The sequence below is a fragment of the Pongo abelii genome, chromosome 6 (genome assembly GCF_028885655.2).
Source record: "Pongo abelii isolate AG06213 chromosome 6, NHGRI_mPonAbe1-v2.0_pri, whole genome shotgun sequence".
Classification (NCBI taxonomy): Eukaryota; Metazoa; Chordata; class Mammalia; order Primates; family Hominidae; genus Pongo; species Pongo abelii.
In genome coordinates, this window is record NC_071991.2 from 52,416,162 (window position 1) to 52,436,803 (window position 20,642).

At 39.2% G+C, this 20,642-nt stretch overlaps 1 protein-coding gene across 7 annotated transcripts in view; it reads right to left on the minus strand.

Moving 5' to 3' along the window:
* AVL9 (AVL9 cell migration associated) overlaps positions 1 to 20,642 on the minus strand; it is a 92,012-nt gene that overhangs the window by 13,962 nt on the left and 57,408 nt on the right. For 4 of the 7 annotated variants that reach the window (XM_054558930.2, XM_024249301.3, XM_024249302.3 and 1 more), the window contains 5 exons: positions 19,950 to 19,988; positions 15,922 to 15,991; positions 15,086 to 15,621; positions 4,179 to 4,325; positions 1,543 to 1,762 (listed from right to left, as the gene is read on the minus strand). In XM_054558930.2, the coding sequence (XP_054414905.1) occupies positions 1,543 to 1,762; positions 4,179 to 4,325; positions 15,086 to 15,621; positions 15,922 to 15,991; positions 19,950 to 19,988 (1,012 nt within the window). 7 annotated transcript variants of the gene reach the window in all.

Here is a 20,642-nt window from a genome sequence, read left to right on the forward strand (position 1 = left end):
CTATTACTTCATATATTAATTGCATGTTGTTTGCTTTGAAGGTGAAATACAAAGTACCTTTTGTTGCTAGGAAAGGAATGAGATACACAGTTCTATACACAGCATAAAGAAGTTGTTCTAAGAACACTTCCTCAAGCAGTTCATTGGGCTGAATTTCCTCTTTTGACCTTGTTACTTGTTAAGAGTATGGGCCTAAGCCAAACTGTTTGGGATCAGATCCTGCCTAAGCCTCTTATCAGATAGATAAGCAAGCTATTTAACCTCTGTGAGCTTCATTTTCTCTTCTGTAAAAGGCAATGACAAGGTACCTTGTGAGGATGAAATGAATTACTAGATGTAAAGTGCTCAGAACATTGGTCCCTGCATATATTTAATGTTCAAAAAAAAGTGAGCTACTATTATTCAGTGCTTACAGCCTCCTGGGCAAATATTTTTAAAAAGGCAAATTAATTAAGCTACGTGACAGTGGAGACTGAAGTTTTCTTTCTAGATTACCAAATGATTTGGGGTTAAAGGATTTAATTTTGGTGTCTCAGCTGCTACGCTGGTAGTGGTGGCAAACATTTAAAAATATCCCATTAACAAATGAGGACTTGTTCCTCAGCTGTCTTTTACAAATGAAAAACTCTCCCGAAACCTGCTTTAAAACTCCTATGTGCACTGTGAACAACTAACCTGGGAGCATGTGGTGGTGGTGGTGGTGTTGATTAAAAAAATCTGCTGATACAGCAATGAATGTATCTAATGCCACTGTGGAGCTGTACATTTAAAAATGGTAAAGACGGTAAATTTTATGCTATGTGTATTTCATCGCAATTAAAAAAATAATGGTTAGTTAACTGAAACAAAAACACAAGCTCAACACATTTTTAACAACTCTAATAAATGTCTGCCAAATGTCCAAGGTGAAAAGCTCACTGCAGAGCTCCATTTTGACTATTTATATATTTTTTTCCCAAGGGGAATGAGATAGTTTTAATGCAAGAGTAAGTCCATGTTTACCTGCCTCATTTTAACCATTTAATAGGAATAATAATATTTCCTAGAATGGGTTATAAATTTGAAGATTTAATCATTTACAACATGATTTTCAATGATTTCTATTTTTTATATTCTTTCTCCCTTTATACATCTTAAAAAACATGTAGGCAGTATTCATAAACAGCTGCCAAATATTGATATGAATATGAAGCAGTCATGTAAAAGTGATGATATATGTTCATGTTATGTTGGTATGTGTTGTTTCTATTATAAAGTAATAAAAAGTTTCAGAAAACATGTATAAAGGGATCCATTTTTGTAAAAGGACCACCAAAAGTACCATAAAACAAAAATCCAAAATACATGCATAGGAAAAGATCTGCAAGGCCATGAAGTATAAAGTACTCAAGACGTTAAAAGTGGCTATTTCTGTATGAGGGAATAACTGGTAATTTTTCTATAAGGAATATGTATTTATTGTGCAATCCAAAATCTCATAAATGTTACAAAATGAAAAATTATAGTAAAACAGGTAGCTGTATGCTCCGTGTGGTTTCTTACCTAATTGCAGTGTGGCAGCCAACAGGGCATGAATGTAGACTGCAAACTGGGCCCGGATCCATTCGTCACCTCCCTCCCAGCCTGTGCCATCTAGGAAGACGTCGTCCCGATTCTCAGTCACGTGCCTCACTAGGTAATCTGCGAACCTTAGGTCTGCAGTGGTTGGGTTAAGCAGCTTCCTGAGTTCTGGATCATGGATCTGGATCAGAGCTTCTTCTACCTAGAGGGTATCCAGGTACAAGTCAGTCTGGGCATTCACACAGACATCCATGCCAACACTTTACAGAGTAACTACGGGGAAGGTGGAGCTGGAAATAAAAAATATGAATAATAGCATTCTCAAAAGGTGAGTCTAAGAAAGAGGTTTGTACACTGAAGTTTTCTATTTATAAAACGCTCATTTTCTGTTTTTAGAAAATACACACATAAATATAGTATTTTAAATTACAAAATTACTCACCTAGATTGCAAATATTTGGGAAAATATAGAAATACATGTAAAAAATCACCTTTATTTCACTAGCAGAAATGAACACATTTAACAAGTATAATTCCTTAAATACTTTTTGAGTGCAGATACTTTAGAATAGTCTTTTTTTTTTTTTTTTTTGAGATGGAATCTTGCTCTGTCACCCAGGCTGGAGTGCAGTGGCACAATCTTGGCTCCCTGCAAGCTCCGCCTCCCAGGTTCATGCCATCCTCCTGCCTCAGCCTCCTGAGTAGCTGGGACTACAGGCGCCCACCACCACGCCCAGCTAATTTTTTGTATTTTTAGTAGAGATGGGATTTCACCATGTTAGCCAGGATGGTCTCAATCTCCTGACCTTGTGATCCGCCCACCTCGGCCTCCCAAAGTGCTGGGATTACAGGCGTGAGCCACTGTGCCCAGCCAGATACTTTAGAATATCTTATTGTGTAATATTTGGTATACTAAAAAATACATGTAACTTACAGGTTAGTTTTGAAGGATAATAATAAAAGAAATTCCTACGAACCCACCAACCAACTACAGAACTAGAATGTAACCAATAATGTTGAAGCAGCTCTATGGTCCTCCCATCTGTATCCTCCTGTCTTGGAAAATGTATATACTTTTTCTTCTTCAAATTTGGGATTATAATAAATACATCTTTGAATCCTGGACTTTCATTATATTATAACCATTCACCCAAGAAACATGTTTTCATACTTTCTGTCAGAAACTACAAAAACCTTAATGTGGCTGAATTTTTTTTTTTTTTTTTTTTGAGATAGAGTTTCACTCTATCGCCCAAGCTGGAGTGCAGTGGCACGATCTTGGCTCCCTGCAACCTCTGCCACCTGGGTTCAAGCGATTCTCCTGCCTCAGCCTCCTGAGTAGCTGGGATTACAGGCACCTGCCACCATGCCCAGCTAATTTTTGTATTTTTAGTAGAGGCGGGGTTTCACCATGTTGGCCAGGCTGGTCTTGAATTCCTGACCTAATGATCCACCTGCTTCAGCCTCCCAAAGTGCTCGGATTACAGACTTGAGCCACTGCAGCTGGCTTTTTTTTTTTTTTTTTTTTTTGGAGACAGAGTCTCACTCTGTCACCCAGGCTGGAGTGCAGTGGTGCGATCTTGGCTCACTGCAACCTCCACCTCCAAGGTTCAAGCAATTCTCCTGCCTCACCCTCCTGAGTAGCTGGGACTACAGGCACGCACCACCATGTCTGGCTAATTTTTTTGAATTTTTACTAGACACGGGGTTTCACCATGTTGGTCAGGCTGTTCCTGAACTCCTGACCTCTGGTGATCTGCCCACCTCGGCCTCCCAAAGTGCTGGGATTACATGTGTGAGCCACTGTGCCAAGCCTCATAAAATTTCTCAAAAATTATTTCAGGCTGGGCGTGGTGGCTTATGCCTGTAATCCCAGCACTTGGGGAGGCCGAGGTGGGTGGATCACCTGAGGTCAGGAGTTCAAGACCAGCCTGGCCAACATGGTGAAACCCCACCTCTACTAAAAATAGAAAAAATTAGCCGAGCGTGGTGGCGGGCACTTGTAATCCGACCTACTTGGGAGGCTGAGGCAGAAGAATCGCTTGAACCCAGGAGGTGGAGGTTGCATGGAGCTGAGATCGCGCCATTGCACTCCAGCCTGGGCAACAAGAACGAAACTCTGTCTCAAAAAAAAAAAAAAAAAAAAAAAAAAAAGATTATTTCAGTTGTAAAATAAATTTTTTTTACATTTAAATTTAAATTTCTTATATATTGATATCAAATATTTATTCCTAGCTTTCGTCTTAGTATCAAGAGCATTCTAAACAGGCTAGAAGGATTGAAATTACTTAAACAACAAACACATGTTAAAAATCATGAGGTAGTGGTAGGCCCAGTTGCCCAGGCTGGAATCCTGGTTTACCTGTTTACTGGCTGTTTGATATTGTACAAATCACTTCATCTCTCTGTTCCTTAGCCTCTGCAGGTATAAAATATGGATAGGACAGTACTATTGATGGTGTTTTTATGAGAATTAGACTAATTAATACACATAAAATACTTAGAATACATGGCATACAGTATGCAGTTATCATCATTACTAATATTGTTACTATGTATTCATAATTGTAGTTAAGAAAGGAAAACTGGGATGAGCAGGGCCAAATACACACACTCACACATAAACGTACTTCCACAATGGCATCACTGAGGTGTTTCTGTTGTCGAAAAAGGATGTTAGTAGCTCCAGCAACAAACCCCCGAACGGTGACATCGGAGAGAAGATGATGCTGCTGCAATGCCATGTAAGGCAAACACAGATATCCCTATGAATTAGAAGAGTAATAGAAAATATCAGAAAAGTAAAGGGTTACCTTTCTCTTTAAACTTAGCGAGCTAACAGTAGGAAAAGAAACTTCCATTCTTCCTTGCCCTGTCTGTAAGTCAGCTAATCTTTGACTCAATAAAATAATATTCCAGGGGAACTTCAAGTCTTGACTACAGTAAGTCCAGTTAATGATTAGCTAATTGCCTCCATGAATGGTCAAATCTTGGCAATGTGGTTCAATATGAAGGTTGTCTTTCTTGATCACTTTGTTCTCATTCAATTTAAGAGCCTCTACAGTAACTAATGAATTGAACCTTTTCGTTTAGGAAATGAAGCATTAAGCCTGTTAGTAAGTACATTGTTTAGTAGAAGGCTGTTAAAAATTTAAAATACATGCCATCTGCACATAACCACCGAAGCACTATTAGGAGAATAGCAAAGTACTGCATAGCATTTGTTATACTGTCCTATGTTAAAAATCATGCAAAAAGATGTCAAGATATTTGCTACTAAATATTTAAAGCAAAAATGACACTGGTAGTATCTGTGTATTTAATTAATTTCCATTTGAATTTTATTTGAAAACAGCATTGCTCCAAAAATTACAGTGGAATTGCTAAACTGCAGCAGGCATCTAAGTATACAAAAAATCCAGCATACTTCCTGAGAGTACAAGTGTTAACACTGGAATGATTCACTGAAGGAAGATATGCAATTTCTGCTGAAAGATTCTAAATCAGAATGGGTTTTCAACAAGCGGCATGACTTGTATATACAGCCAGGAAGGCAGACTCACTGAGCCCCTCAACTTGTTTTCAGCCTCAAGTTCTGTAAGTTTTATTTTTTTACATCTCATCACTTTTTAAAACACAGAATTATGTCATCTGGATAATGTCGTGTTTACATCATGAGACAAATCTCTCTGAAGGCAGGAGATATCCCCTTTGCAACTTGATATTCTTTATTGCAACTAGGAGAGCGCTTTGTGTGTAACTAACAGGTGGTTGTTAAATACTTAACATGAAAGGGAAGACTTCCAAAAGTTGAAATATATGTCTAGTAATTTGATTATATTCTTACTTTTGAAAATGTCTTTTGTTGTTTGATCAGACCTTAACAGAAGCAGCAAAAATAAATCCATACCTTTGCATTAGAGATGCTCAGTATAGAGCTTCTCAACCCAGGCTCCTCATTCAGAATCAGTATTATATTTCATAATAATAACAAAACTAAAAAGTATGTTTTTAAAAAGTAAGAAGGTCAAAGCTTTTAAAAAATGTTTAAAAACCCTTTAAAAATTTATAAATATGTATGCCTTTTGGCCCAGCATTCTACTTGTAATTTATCCTACAGTATCCTACAAATATTATATCATGTGTGATATTATATTTATGAAAATAAATGCAATACCAAAAAACTCGAATCCAAACTCTTCATGAATAGGGGACTAAATAAATGTTCATCCATGCAATGAACCTGCAGCCATAAAAAGTGATGATGTTCATCTCCAAAGAATATTATGGGCTGGGCATGGTGGCTCATGCCTGTAATCCCAGCACTTTGGGAGGCTGAGGCAGGCGGATCACTTGAGGTCAGGAGTTCAAGACCAGCCTGGCCAACATGCTGAAACCGTCTCTACTAAAAATTCAAAAATTAGCCAGGCATGGTGGTGGGCACCTGTAATCCCAGCTACTCGGGAGGCTGAGGCAGGAGAATCGCTTGAACCCAGGAGGTGGAGGTTGCAGTGAGCCAAGATGGCACCATCGTACTCCAGCCTGGGCGACAGAGTAAGACTCCATCTCAAAAAAAATAAATAAAATAAAAAAATATGATGTAAAAAAAAAGAATAAGCGGGCTGGGCATGATGACTCACACCTGTAATCCCAGCACTTTGAGAGGCCAAAGTGGGAGGACTGCTTGAGCCCAGGAGTTCGAGAATGGCCAGGCAGCATAAAGACACTGTCTCTAGAAAAAAGAAAAATAAAAAAAGTGCTGGGCGCGACGGCTCACACCTGTAATCCCAGCACTTTGGGAGGCTGAAGAGGGCAGATCATCTGAGGTCAGGAGTTTGAGACCAGCCTGACCAACATGGTGAAACCGTCTCTACTAAAAATATAAAAATGAGCTGGACCCGTGGTGGCGAGTGCCTGTAATCCCAACTACTGAAGAGGCTGAGGCAGGAGAATCGCTTGAAAAGACCAGGAGGTGGAGGTTGCAGTGAGCTGAGATCATATCACGGCACTCCAGCCTGGGTGACAAGGGAAAAACTCTGTCTCAAAAAAATAAATAAATAAATAAAAATAAATAAATAAAAAATAAAGGGCAAAAATGGGCACATTCTGCTACCATTTGTAAAAAGGGAGGGGAAAATATGCATTTGTTTCTGCATAGAATACCCCCAGAAGAAAACATAAGACAGTGAAAATGTTGGTTGCCACTGGAGAGGGCTGCTGGATAGCAGGGGATGGAATGGAAGGGAGACTTTTTATTAGCGATGCTTTGAAATCTTTCAAATATTGAACTATGTGGAAACATTACATATTTATAAAATTATTTAAAGTAGTTCAAAATAGCTTTAAAATTGTAGCATTACTTGCTAGGTGTGGTGGCTCATGTCTGTAATCCCAGCACTTTGGGAGGCCAAGGCGGGCAGACTGCTTGAGCTCAGAAGTTTGAGACCAGCCTGAGCAACACGGTGAAACTCCATTTCTACCAATAATACAAAAATTAGCCGGGTATGGTGGCCTGCGTCTGTGGTCCCAGCTACTCAGGAGACTGAGGTGGGAGGATTCCATGAGCCTAGGAGGTCAAGGCTGCAGTGAGCTGAGATCCCACCACTGCTCTCCAGCCTGGGTGAAAAGCAAAACTCTATCTCAAAAACAAACAAACAAAGTTACAAATAAAATGAAACTTAAGGGAATTATAAATTAAGTCATCTTTTGGGGGAGGCAATTGTGTATTTTTTTAAAAAGTACCAGATACAATAAAAGCCAAACAAAGAAATGGCTACTGCTCTTTAAAAAAGTTTTAAGACTCAGCAAAACAGAACAATACTTGAAATAATCTTCCTTATCTCTCAAACACTAAAAGTCACATTTATTTATTTATTTTTTGAGATGGAGTCTCGCTCTGTCGCCTAGGCTGGAGTGCAGTGGTGCGATCTCGGTTCACTGCAAGCTCCGCCTCCCAGGTTCACGCCATTCTCCTGCCTTAGCCTCCCGAGTAGCTGGGACTACAGGTGCCCACCACTATGCCTGGCTAATTTTTTTTTTTTTGTATTTTTAGTAGAGATGGGGTTTCACCGTGTTAGCCAGGATGGTCTCGATCTCCTGACCTCGTGATCTGCCCGCCTCGGCCTCCCAAAGTGTTGGGATTACAGGCGTGAGCCACCGCACCTGGCCAAAAGTCACATTTATTTGGCCATAGATTGAGGTAACTTTTTTAAAAATTAAATTTAAAAACAATTTTATTTTTATTCTCAATCCCCAGTGCTTCATTTGACTAGCCTTAAACATTATTATTATTATTTTGGCTGGGTGTGGTGGCTCACAGCTGTAGTCCCAGCTACTTAGAAGGCTAAGGCAGGCAGACTGCTTGAGCTCAGGAGTTCAAGACCAGCCTGGACAATATGATGAAACTCCATCTCTACAAAAAATTAGCTGGGCGTGGTGGCAGGCGCCTGTAGTCCCAGCTACTTGGGAGGCTGTGGTGGGAGGATCGCTTGAGCACGGGAGGCGGAGGTTGCAGAGAGCCGAGATTGCACCACTGCATTCCAGGCTGGGTAAGAGTGGTGAGACCCTGTCTCAAAAAAAAAAAAAAAAAAAAGATTAAAAAAATAATTAAAATTTTTTTAAAATAATAATAATTTGTTGAGATGAGGTCTTGGTCTTTTGCCCAGGCTGGAGTGCACTGACATGACCATGGCTCACTGCAGTCTTGACCTCCTGAGCTCAAGTGATCCTCCCACCTCAGACTTCCAAGTAGCTGGGACTACTGGCACATGCCACCACACCCAGCCTTTTTTTTTTTTTTGGAGTGCAGTGGCACGATCTCGGCTCACTGCAACCTCCGCCTCCCGGGTTCAAGAGATTCTCCTGCCTCAGCATCCTGAGTAGCTGGGACTACAGGTGTGTGCCACCACGCCCAGCTAATTTTTGTATTTTTAGTAGAGATGGGGTTTCACCATGTTGGCCTGGATGGTCTTGATCTCTTGACCTCAGGTGATCTGCCCGCCTCGGCCTCCCAAAGTGCTGGGATTACAGGCATGAGCCATTGCACCTGGCCCCAGCTAATTTTTTAACTTTACTTAGTAGAGTTGAGGTCTCACTATGTTGCTCAGGCTGGTCTCAAATTTCTGAGCTCAAGTGATTCTGCCCTTAGCTCTTTTAAAGTTTTTTAATCAACAATAATTGCATTGAGGTAATTTCTTTCTTTTTTTTTTTGAGACGGAGTTTTAATCTTGTTGCCCTGGCTGGAGTGCAATGGCGCAATCTCCACTCATCACAACTTCTGCCTCCTGGGTTCAAGCGATTCTCCTGCCTCAGCCTCCCAAGTAGCTGGGATTACAGGCATGCACCGCCACACCCAGCTAATTTTGTATCTTTAGTAGAGACGGGGTTTCTCCATGTTGGTCACGCTGGTCTTGAACTCCCTATCTCAGGTGATCCGCCTGCCTTGGCCTCTCAAAGTGCAGGGATTACAGGCGTGAGCCACCACGCCCAGTCGCATTGAGGTAATTTCTAAATAGAGTTGCATTATAGTGACTCAACTAATTTTACTAAATAATGGCAATAATCTCATAACTAGAAAAGAGGGAGAAAGTTGATGCATGAGATTAAGTCAGGTGGGGCTCCAAGGGCTCCAGTCCTTTCTGGCCAGTCCTCCACTAACTATTTTGCTCCAATGTGCAGCCAATTACAGAACACTTTCAGTAACAAGATGGGAAGACTTAAAATCAGGGAAGAATGGAAGAAAAGCCCTCAGGATTGTCTTTTCACATCAGAAAATAGCTACTGTATCTTCCTCTTTATCTTTTTTTCCACTTCCCTCATTCCCCTTCAATGTTCCCCTGGTTAGAAAGTGATGGAGCAGCAGAGCATAAATATTACACAGGCACAAATCATCCTCTAATTTTCCTACCTCTCCTTCAGTGTCCCAGTTGCCTTCCCATCACCCTATGGGCAGCCTACCCCACAGCTGCCTCTAGCCCCACCTCTTCTTCCTTAGCAGCTGTTTCTTCTCTACACTTCCTGAATCAGCTCTCAGGCTTTCCTGAGAAGCATATTTTAGAAGCTAGTATCCACAGCATTTACATAGTAAGCCTCCTCTCTGAAACTGACATGAAAGGCATCAACCTCAGGCAAGTTCAAGTACCAGAGAGAGGATTAGAAAGTTGGGAGGCTGAAGACTTTCTTCTGGAAATAATTGTTTTATTCTGTAGAAATCTGTTTCCATTTATTCATATGATAACTACTCTACTTCAGCAATATTCCCCAGGCACCCAGGCTTCTCTCTGGCTATTTCTAAAATTACTTTTCAAAATGTTTTGCTAACCTAATTCCTTCTGTACAAGGATTTTAAGATCTTCAAGAGAAAAAAGCCTAAAGACAATTCGTTTTTAAGAATATTTTATATTCCAAAGTTACTGACATGAAAAAGTCAGCATTGGCATTTAAAACTGTGATTAAAGAAATTAGATTTTCATCCAAACACTCAAAAACATAAAACCAAAAAGAAATATTTTATAGGGATGTTAGTAACATAAAACCAAAAAGAAATATTTATAGGGATGTTAGTAAGCCCATCATGTATTTAATACTGATACTGTATACGGCACACAAATCTAATATTCCGCTAAACATGCTTTATTGACAAGACACAAAATACATCTTTACATTGCTTTAATTTGTCAGCAATCTGACAAAACCAAAATCCCTCTCCAGTTAATTTCCCTCTTGATATCTTCACAATAGTAAAAATTAGAGGGCAGGTTGGTGAAATAGCAAAGTCAGGGCTCCGAAAGGTATAGGAAGTCATAACACAGCTCAGAAAGCCCACAATTTGTGGCTACTTGCTTTACCAGTAGTCTGAGAAACCTGAGTTTTCTCCCCAAGTTCTTAAATTCCAGTTTTAAGAAACTGCATTGATTTAATCATGAAATCAGTTAAGATAATTTCCGAATCCCAAGCAGGTTACAAAATGAACAAAGATGGCATTCTGTATTAACTATTCACCAACAATGACTCTGGGCAAGTACATTTTTGCAAAGCTGGGTAAACCCAGAAATAATTTATCGAATAATATAGAAGAGGAATACATACATTGTTCAAGCCAACACTACCCATCTTTCTTTTCCACATAAAGTGGAATACTACTTCATGGATACCAGACAGTATTCAGGGAAAAACAGAATACTTTGTTCTAGTAACTGAAAAGGTGGTAGACTGCCTTTCATGGTAGACTGCAAGATCACAGATGGCAAGAATTCAGAATCTAGTATGGTGTCTGGCTCATGGAAGGGCAATAAATACAGTTGGTTCTCCACATCCATGGGTTCCCACATACCAGATTCAACCAACCTTGGATTAAAAATATTGAGAAAAATAATACTAAATTAACCCCAGCATAGTAACTATTCACATAGCATTTACATTGCATTAGGTATTATAAATAATCTAGAGGTGATTTAAAGTATACGGGAGAGGCTGGGCACAGTGGCTCATGCCTGTAATCCCAGCACTTTGGGAGGCCGAGGTGGGTGGATCACCTGAGATCAGGAGTTTGAGACCAGCCTGGTCAACATAGTGAAACCCTGTCTCTCCTAAAAATACAAAAATCAGCCGGGCAGAGTGATGGGCACCTGTAGTCCCAGCTACTCGGGAGGCTGAGGCAGGAGAATCGCGTGAACCTGGGAGGTGGAGGTTGCAGTAAGCAGACATCACGCCACTGCACTCCAGCCTGGGGGACAGAGCGAGACTTTGTCTCAAAAACAAAACAAAACAAAACAAAACAAAAAAACCATATATGGGAGGATGTGCACAGGTTATATGCAAATACTGTGCCACTCTATATAAATGACTTGAACATTTTCGAATTTTGGTATGGGGGAAGTTCCTGGAACTAATCCGCCATGAATAATGAGGGATAACTCTACTTGTAGAATAAGAAATGAAATAGATTTTTTTTTCTGCTCTCCTTTGAAAAACAATTCACAAATAGCAATAAAAGTTTTTCTGCAAAGGATGAAAAAAACATCCAAACAATGTAGCTTCCAGAATATGTCTCAGCATCAGTGTAACTTTATTTATTTTTATATAGAGACAGCGTCTTACTCTAAACTCTTAAAGCTCAGGCTGGAGTGCAGTGGCACAGTCATGGCTCACAGCAGCCTGAAAGTCCTGGGTTCAAGAGATCCTCTTGCCTCAGCCTCCCAAGTAGCAGTGACTATAGGCATATGCCACTGTGTCCAGATAATTTACTTTTTTGTAGAGATGACGTCTTGCTTTGTTGCACAGGCTGGTTTCTAGATCCTGGTTTCAAGCAGTCCTCCCCGCCTCGGCCTCCCAAAGTGCTGGGATTACAGGTGTGAGACACTATGTCCAGTACAGTGTAACTTTTGACCCAGTGAAGTTGACTGCTTCATCTTAATGCATACTAACATTAAGAAATGATATCCTGAAAAGACTGTGAATTAAAGATTCAATTTGATTTACTATATTGCGTTTAAGTTATTAAAAAATTTCAAATACATTCTGAATGGTTTTTATAAAAAGATTAAAAAATAGTGTTAGAACAATTAGCCAAAACACTGTTATATTCAAATGAAGTTTACTAATATAAGTACACTTAATAAGTGTATGTGTTAAGTATACTTAGTAAATACATATGTATATTTGTATTTGTTAGTTATAACCTGCCTCACTTATAAGTGATATAAGTTAGACATCTAAGCTTTTTTCTTTTAAAATTGTAGTATTTAAAAATATATAGGCACCTCTTTTTATTGTACTTCACTTTATTGTGCTTTTTCTAAGCTGAAGGTTTATGGCAACCCTGCAACCATCAAGTCTATCAGTGCCATTTTCCCAACAGCCTGTGCTCACTTCCCTGTCTCTGTCACATTTTGGTAATTCTCACATCTCACACGTTTTCCTTATTATTGTGTTTGTTATGTTGATCTGTGACCCGTGATCTTTGATGTTACTATTGTAATTGTTTTGGGGTGACATGAACCACGCCCACATAGACAGCAAACTTAATAAATGTTGTGTGTGTTCTGACTTCTCCACTGACTGGCCATTCCTGTCTCTTCCCCTGTCCTCAGGCCTCCCTATCCCCTGAGATGCAGCAATATTTAAATTAGGCAAATTAACAACCCTACAATGGCCTCTAAGTGTTTAAGTAAAAGGAAGAGTCTCACATCTTATTTGAAATCAAAAGCTAGAAATGACTAAGTTTAGTAAGGAAGGCATGTCGAAAGCTGAGACAGACAGAAATCTATGCCTCTTGCACCAAACAGTTAGCCAAGTTGTCGATGCAAAAGAAAAGTTTTTGAAGGAAATTAAAAGTGCCACTAAAAGTTTTTTTTTTTTTTTTAAACCAGTGAACACACAAATGGTAAGAAAGTGAAACAACAGCCTTATTGCTGATATGCAGAAAGTTTGAGTGGTCTGGATAGAAGATCAAACCAAACAGAACATTCTCTTAAGCCAAAGCCTAATCTAGAGCAAGGCCTTAACTCTCTTCGATTATATGAAAGCTGAGAGAGCTGAGAAGATACAGAAGTATGAAGCCAGCAGAGTTAGCTCACAATGTTTAAGAAGCCGTCTCTATAACATAAAAGTGCAAGGTGAAGCAGCAAGTACTGATGAAGAAGCTGTAGCAAGTTATTCAGAAGATCTAGCTAAGGTCATTGATGAAGGTAGTTACAGATTTTGAATACAACAGATTTTCAATAAAGACAAAACAGCTTTCTATTGGAAGAAGATGCCATCTAGGACTTTTGTAGGTAGGGAAGAAGTCAATGCCTGGCTTTAAAGCTTCAAAGGACAAGCTGACTCTTACTGGGGGCTAATGCAGCTGGTGACTTTAAGTTAAAGCCATGATCATTTACCATTCCCCAAATCCTAGGGCCCTTCAGAGTTATGCTAAATCTGCTGCCTGTGCTCTAGAATGGAAAAACAAAGACTGGATGATAGCACATCTCTTTACAGCATGGTTTACTGTATATTTAAGGCCACTGTTGAGACCTACTACTCAGAAGAAAATAAAAAAAGATTCCTTTCACAATATTACTGCTCATTGACAATGCACCTGGTCATCTAAGGGCTCTAATGAAGATGTACAAGGAGATTAATGTTTTTTTCATGCTTAGGAACACAACGTTCATTTTGGAGCCCATGGATCAAGGAGTCATTTTGACTTTCAAATCTTATTATTTAAGAAACACATTTCATAAGGCTATAGCTGCCATGGATAGTGATTCCTTTGATGCATCTGGACAAAGTAAATTGAAAGTCTTCTGGAAAAGATTCATTACTCTAGATGCCATTAAGAACATTTGTGATTCACAGGAGGAGGTCAAAATATCAATATTAACAGGAGTTTGGAAGAAGTTGATACCACTCTCATGAATAACTGTGGGGGGTTCAAGACCTTGGGGGAGATTTGATGGAAACAGCAAGAAAATTAGAACTAGAAGTGGAATCTGAAAATGTGACTGAATTGCTGCAATCTACTGATAAAAACTTGAACAGATGAGGAGCTGCTTCTTAGGGGTGAATAAGGAGAGTGGTTTCTTGTGATGGAGTCTGCTCCTAGTGAAGAAGATGTGGTGAATGTTGTTGAAATGACAACAAAGGATCTTTATTCATTTATATTTAAATAAATTAAAAATTATTTAATAATTAATTGTACTTCACTTTATTGTGCTTTTAACATAATTATTAAGTTTTATTTACTTTGTTGTGTTTTTAAAATAATTATTAAATTTTAAATAGTAAACATTCATTATTTAAAAAATAATAGTCTCCCTCTGTCACCCAGTCTGGAGTACAGTGGCGTGATCACAGCTCACTTTAGCCTCAACCCCAGGGCTCAACCGAGCCTCCTAATCTCAGCCTCCCAAGTAGCTGGGACCACAGGTGCGAGTTACCACATCTGGCTAATCAAACTCCTGGCCTCAAGTGATCCTCCTGCCTCAACCTCCCAAAGTTTTGGGATTATAAGCATGAGCTACTGTACCCGGCCTAAAGTATTTTTAAATTAAGATATGTACATTAAAAAAAAGACATAATGCTACAGCGCACTTAATAGACTACAGTATAGTGTAAACATAACTTTTATATGCACTTGGAAACAAAAAAATTCCTGAGACTTGCTTTATCACAGTGTTCTGTAACTGAACCATAGTATCTCTGAGGTGTGCCTGTATTTATTGAGTGCAATCAAGGCTGTCTGGACTTCCTTAATTCTTTTTTTAAGGAGAAACATGAATAATTAAAAATAGACCCAAGAGAGTGATTGTGCATATGACTCATATCTACTAAGTTTCAAAACATTTACCAATCAAAATCCCCTATATACTTCCCTATAGACTTATACTATGGTCACGGATGCCACAGTACTATATATTTGGTATATACTTTACAGTTTTCAAGGAAATTTTTCCACCTGAACATGTGTTGAATATCAAAAGTTAAACTCCAAAAGGATTTTTCAAATTCTTTAAAGAATTCAATAAAAAATATTACACTTTACCTTTGTGAAGATGGCCAGGGGCATGCCATACTGATCCTCTTCCAAACCCGAAATGAGCCCTGGTATCAGGACTACCTGTCCCGTATTAGCTTGAGGTTGTACAGTAATTGGAAGACTCTCTGAGGGGAGAGAGTCCTTTGGAAACAAATTTGTCTGGTCTGATCCCAGCTGTTCCCTTTCTTTCGAGTTGGGGTCCTCTAAGACACTAGGATCCAAAGTTTCCCAGTCACTTTCTGAAGAATCTGGAGACGGGCGAGATGGAGGTTTCAAATATTGATTGGTATCATTGGGTTCCTGCCCTTTGCTGCTGTCTTCCACTTGGAACAAAGGCTCCTCAGTCTTCATGGCAGCATCTTCTCCATGGTTTCCTGCTATGACTTTCCTGACAGTTCCCAAGTTGGTATGTGAAACGTCAGCAGTGGATGCAGAAACAAAGTCATCTGCACATGGGTTACTTTCCTGAAGCCCACCATCTTCAGACATACTCTTCCGGGGTCTATACTGAGAACAGTCACTGAGACCATGTTCAATCATGCCTAAAATATGCAATATTAAAGAACAGCTTGGCTTATAATAATATGGAAGAACCTAAGAGCTATATATTAGTACACTCTCCTATAAAATTTAATAAGCTATGCTTGTACACATTTTAATTAAAAACAAAAAGAACAGAAAGAAACCCAGACAAAAGAGGGAAACCTATTTCCAAAAGGAAAATGTCATATTAAAATAGAAAGGATAACCCTAACGAATTTATCTTTGAAACTTTATTTCTAAAAGTTTAGGTTCCATTACAAGTTAAACAAAATAAAGAGCAGATACTGCTGTTTTCTTACCTGGAAAAAGGGATAACACAGTCATCAGTGCACCCACCAATTTATTCACTGGGGAAATATAAAAAAGAACCTGGAATGGAGTCAATCAAAATCAAATTAGAAAACCCATGAAGCCGTCCATAATGATAACAAATAAAAAAGAGGGAAAAATTCTTTATATAAGAATAACAGCTGGCCGGGTGCAGTGGCTCATGCCTGTAATCCCAGCACTTTGGGAGGCCAGGGTGGGCAGATCACGAGGTCAGGAAATCGAGACCATCCTGGCCAACATGGTGAAACCCCGTTTCTACTAAAATACAAAAACTTAGCCGGGCATGGTGGCACACGCCTGTGGTCTCAGCTACTCGGGAGGCTGAGGCAGGAGAATCGTTTGAACCCAGGAGGCAGAGTTGCAGTGAGCCAAGATCACACCACTGCACTCCAGCCTGGCTAGAGAGCGAGACTCTGTCTCAAAAAAAAAAAAAAATAAAATAAATAACAGCTGCTGGGCTTGGTGGCTGGCTCACACCTATAATCCCAGCACTTTGGGAGGCCAAGGCGGGCGGATAATGAGGTCAGGAGATCGAGACCAGCCTGACCAACATGCTGAAACCCCGTCCCTACTAAAAATACAAAAATTAGCCAGGCATGGTGGCACACACCTGTAATCCCAGCTACTCAGGAGGCTAAGGCAGGAGAACTGCTTGAACCCGGGAGGTGGAGGTTACAGTGAGCTGAGATCATGCCACTGCACTCCACCCTGGGCGACAGAGCGAGACTCTGTCTCAAAAAAAAGGAAAAAAAAAAAAAAAGAATAACAGCTAATAAACATAGAAGTACTAATAGACAAATCACCATTTAGTATCCACCGTGATTTAGGTACAAATTACCAACAGATGCTAAAACTACTGTGAAACAAGATAGTTACAATGTCTGAAATTTATCATTCTACAGATTAGCTATTAAGGTGGCAACCACCACCTCAACCAAATGATCAAACTTCACATCACCAATACTACTACTACAAATAATTATGGGCCTCCTGATATTATGTCCTGACAGAGACACACCACTACCTGTGTAGGATTCTTGCTAAAAAGGTTTAATCTGAAACTAGCCACAAGAAAACAAACAAATCTCACCCTAGAACACTAGTCTTGATTATTTTTAAAATGCCAGTGTCACAAAATATAGAAAGAAAAGAACAAACAAAAAAAGAGAGAGAGGTGGAAGACCTTTTTGAAATAAAAGAGAGCTAGCAATGCAGTACATGATCCTTGACTGGATCCCAGACTGAAAACAACAATCAGGTCAGGTCTGGTGGCTCACACCTGTAATCCCAGCATTTTGGGAGATTGAGGCAGGAGGATCACTTGAGGCCAGGAGTTCAAGACCAGCCTGCGCAACACAGCGAGACCCTATCTCTATTCTTTAAAATAAAAAATTAAATAATAATAAAAAAAGAAAACATCAGCTACAAAGGACATTATCATATCTGGGGAAATTTGAAAATGGACTGTATGTCAGATTTATCTTATTATCTCAATGTTAAATTTCCTGAATGTGAAAATGGTATTCCAATTATGTAGGAATATTTTCTTTTTCTTAAGAAATATATCCTGAAGTATTTATTTAGGAGTGAAGTACCATAATGTCTACAAATTACTTTCAAGGTATTATGATTCAGGGGAAAAAATGAACATATATAAAGGAATACAGACTGGGTGTGGCGGCTCCTGCCGGTAATCCCAGCACTGTGGTCCCAGATACTCAGGAAGCTGAGGTGGAAGAACTGCTTGAGCCTGGGAGTTAGAGGTTGCAGTGAGCCATGATCGCACCACTGCACTCTAGCGTGGGCAACAGAGCTATACCCTGTCTCAAAAAATAAAAAGGAATTCAAAGTGTTCTGTGGCTGGATGGTGGTGATGGCTGCATAACATGAACGTACGTAATACCACTGAATTGTACACCTGAAAATGGTTACGATGATAAATTGTATGTTGTGTGTGTGTTTTATCACAATTTTAGAAATTAAATAAAAATTTTTGAAACACCACACTGGTATGTTGGGTTCATTTTTTAAAAAAAAACTTTATCTTTTTTTCTGTTTGAAGGAATACTCATTCATTCATTCATTCACTTTGACATGGAGTCTCGCTCTGTCACCCAGGCTAGAGTGCAGTGGTGCGATCTTGGTTCACTGCAACCTCTGCCTCCCAGGTTCAAGCAATTCTCCTGCCTCAGCCTCCTGAGTAGCTGGGACTACAGGCACCTGCCACCATGCCTGGCTAATTTTTATATTTTTAGTAGAGATGGGGTTTCACCATGTTGGCCAGGCTGTTCTCAAACTCCTGACCTCAAGTGATCGCCCACCTTAGCCTCCCAGAGTGCTGAGATTACAGGCGTGAGCCACTGTGCCCAGCCTGAAGGAATATATATTTCTTATAGAAAAATAGGATACAGAAAAATATTCCCTTTAAAAAAAATAACCTATGTTCTCACCAAACTAGGTTGATATCTTTACTTCCAGTCCCATTTCAATTAATATATATTCATTTATAAAATTGCGATCATAGGCTTGACATGTTGTAGACAAACTTTTCTCACTTGCCATGAAAATCTTTAAAACAATAAAAACATCTTAGTGTCTTTTTTATTGTCTGAAATTATATACAACATACAAGATAAACTAATAGTTACTCACTTATAATTTATTATTCTGTGATAGACTCTCTTAGAGCTTTGTGTCCAATTCAAATTAATTTTGGAAAATAGATCTCTAAAAGGAAAATTACTGGGTCAAAGGAATATTTTTAAGGTAATGAACTAAAGTGGATATTGTGCATAGTCGACTCCCCAACATTCTTTCAACTCCTGCTCCACTAGGGACAGTAATACGGTATATAAAACTGGCCCAGATCCAAGGATGGCTCCTGATTAGTCTAAACCAAAGGCTGGTGAACTTTTTCTATCAAAGGTCAGATAAATATTTTTGCTTTGCGGGCCATATGGTCTGTCACAACTACTCAACATTGCCACTACAGTCTGAAAGCAGCCATAAACAGCAAGTAAATAAATGGGCCTGATTTCCAATAAAATTTTATGTATAACAATAGGTAGTAGGTCAGATTTGGCCTTGGGACTAAGCCAATCATGGCAAACCCATCCCTTTGTATTAGGGAGTGGTCAGGAACCCAAGTTTAAGCCAATCAGGGCAAACATGTATTTGGCCACAGGAGTAGCCATGTGTGTGGCCTGTAATAGGCCCAAACAAATTGAAGGAAAGAATTATTGTTTTTTTAATTGTTATTTTTTGAGACAGTGGCTCTGTTTGCAGGCTGGAGTGTAGTGGCACGATCTCAGCTCACTGTAGTCTCCACCTCCCAGGCTCAAGCCATCCTCCTACCTCAGCCTCCCAAGTAGCTGGGACTACAGGCACATGCCACCACACCCAGCTAATTTTTGTATTTTTTGTAGAGATGGGGTTTCTTTCACCATGTTGCCCAGGCTGGTCTCAAACTCCTGAGGGCAAGTGATCCTCCTGCTTCAGCCTCCCAAAGTGCTAGGATTACAGGTGTGAGCCACCGTGCCCAGCCAAGAATTCTTATTAGATTGTTTAGGAGAAGGTATTATTTCTGCCAGCAGTTATGATTGAGGAAGCAAATAACCCAATTACTGTTGACAGTTCCCTATACTACCAGGGAGGCTCTGGAACAAGCTAGCACTGCGCACTGTAGAGCAAAGAGATGGAAAAAACTAGGCACTTAATTACACTATGGAGCCACTGAGTCAAATCCCGAAATCTAAAGTGAGCCAACATGTCCTTTTTATTTAAGACAGTTTAAAATTGAGTTGTCTGTTACCTACAGAAAAGCTGCATGAATTTATATTTCTATGGCAGAGAACAAGAAAATGTGCTTCAGCTCACCACAATGATTGGCAAAAAGTATCTTAATGCTTTATCATTAGTTTCAATTTTATGAAATAATGTAAAAAAAGTCAATAAAAGTTAAATACTCCATCATTCCTTTCATCCCTTGGGATCGTACCTTTTTTTCAAGAAGAATTAGCTTAAATAGGATTAAGACCTGCAAAAGGAAAAAAAAAATGTTGTATTGAAATGAGAGACTCAAGCCTGTAATTCATCTTTTCCCCTCCTAAAACATAACCATAATCAGTAATACTAAATACAGCACTTTAAAAAGTACATGAAAAATTATGAACTTATACTGAGAAGTTAAATATTACCTGTGTACTCTTAAATGTGAGAATCACTTAAATCTCTAACTGAAATTATTTTTTCTTGAAGGGGTGGTACCATTTTTGCTTGAAGTATCTGTAAGCTCTTTAAAGGGGACCCTGCTCTTTAAATAAATACTTTATTTCTGGATGTCCAGAGTGTTCACATAGCAGGTGCTCAGTAAATGTTTTTTAAGTAAATAATCAATGTGTTTATATCCTAGTCAACATCTGCTTTAATAATAAAGATCAGAAGGTATAGGTATATATAGATGTTTTATTGAAAAATGCTCCATTCTCAGGGCAACATATAAAATATTCTGCAAGATCAAAACATGTTTCTTTCCACTCTAATCTCATGATAGATGAAATTGCAAAAACAATAGAAAAAATTACTCTATGCTGCAAAGAAGTAAACAGTATTTGTGCTCTTTCAAATTTCTACAATACAAGCACTACCAACACTTTTAATTTTGTATAGTTATAAGGCCAAGTACATCTTA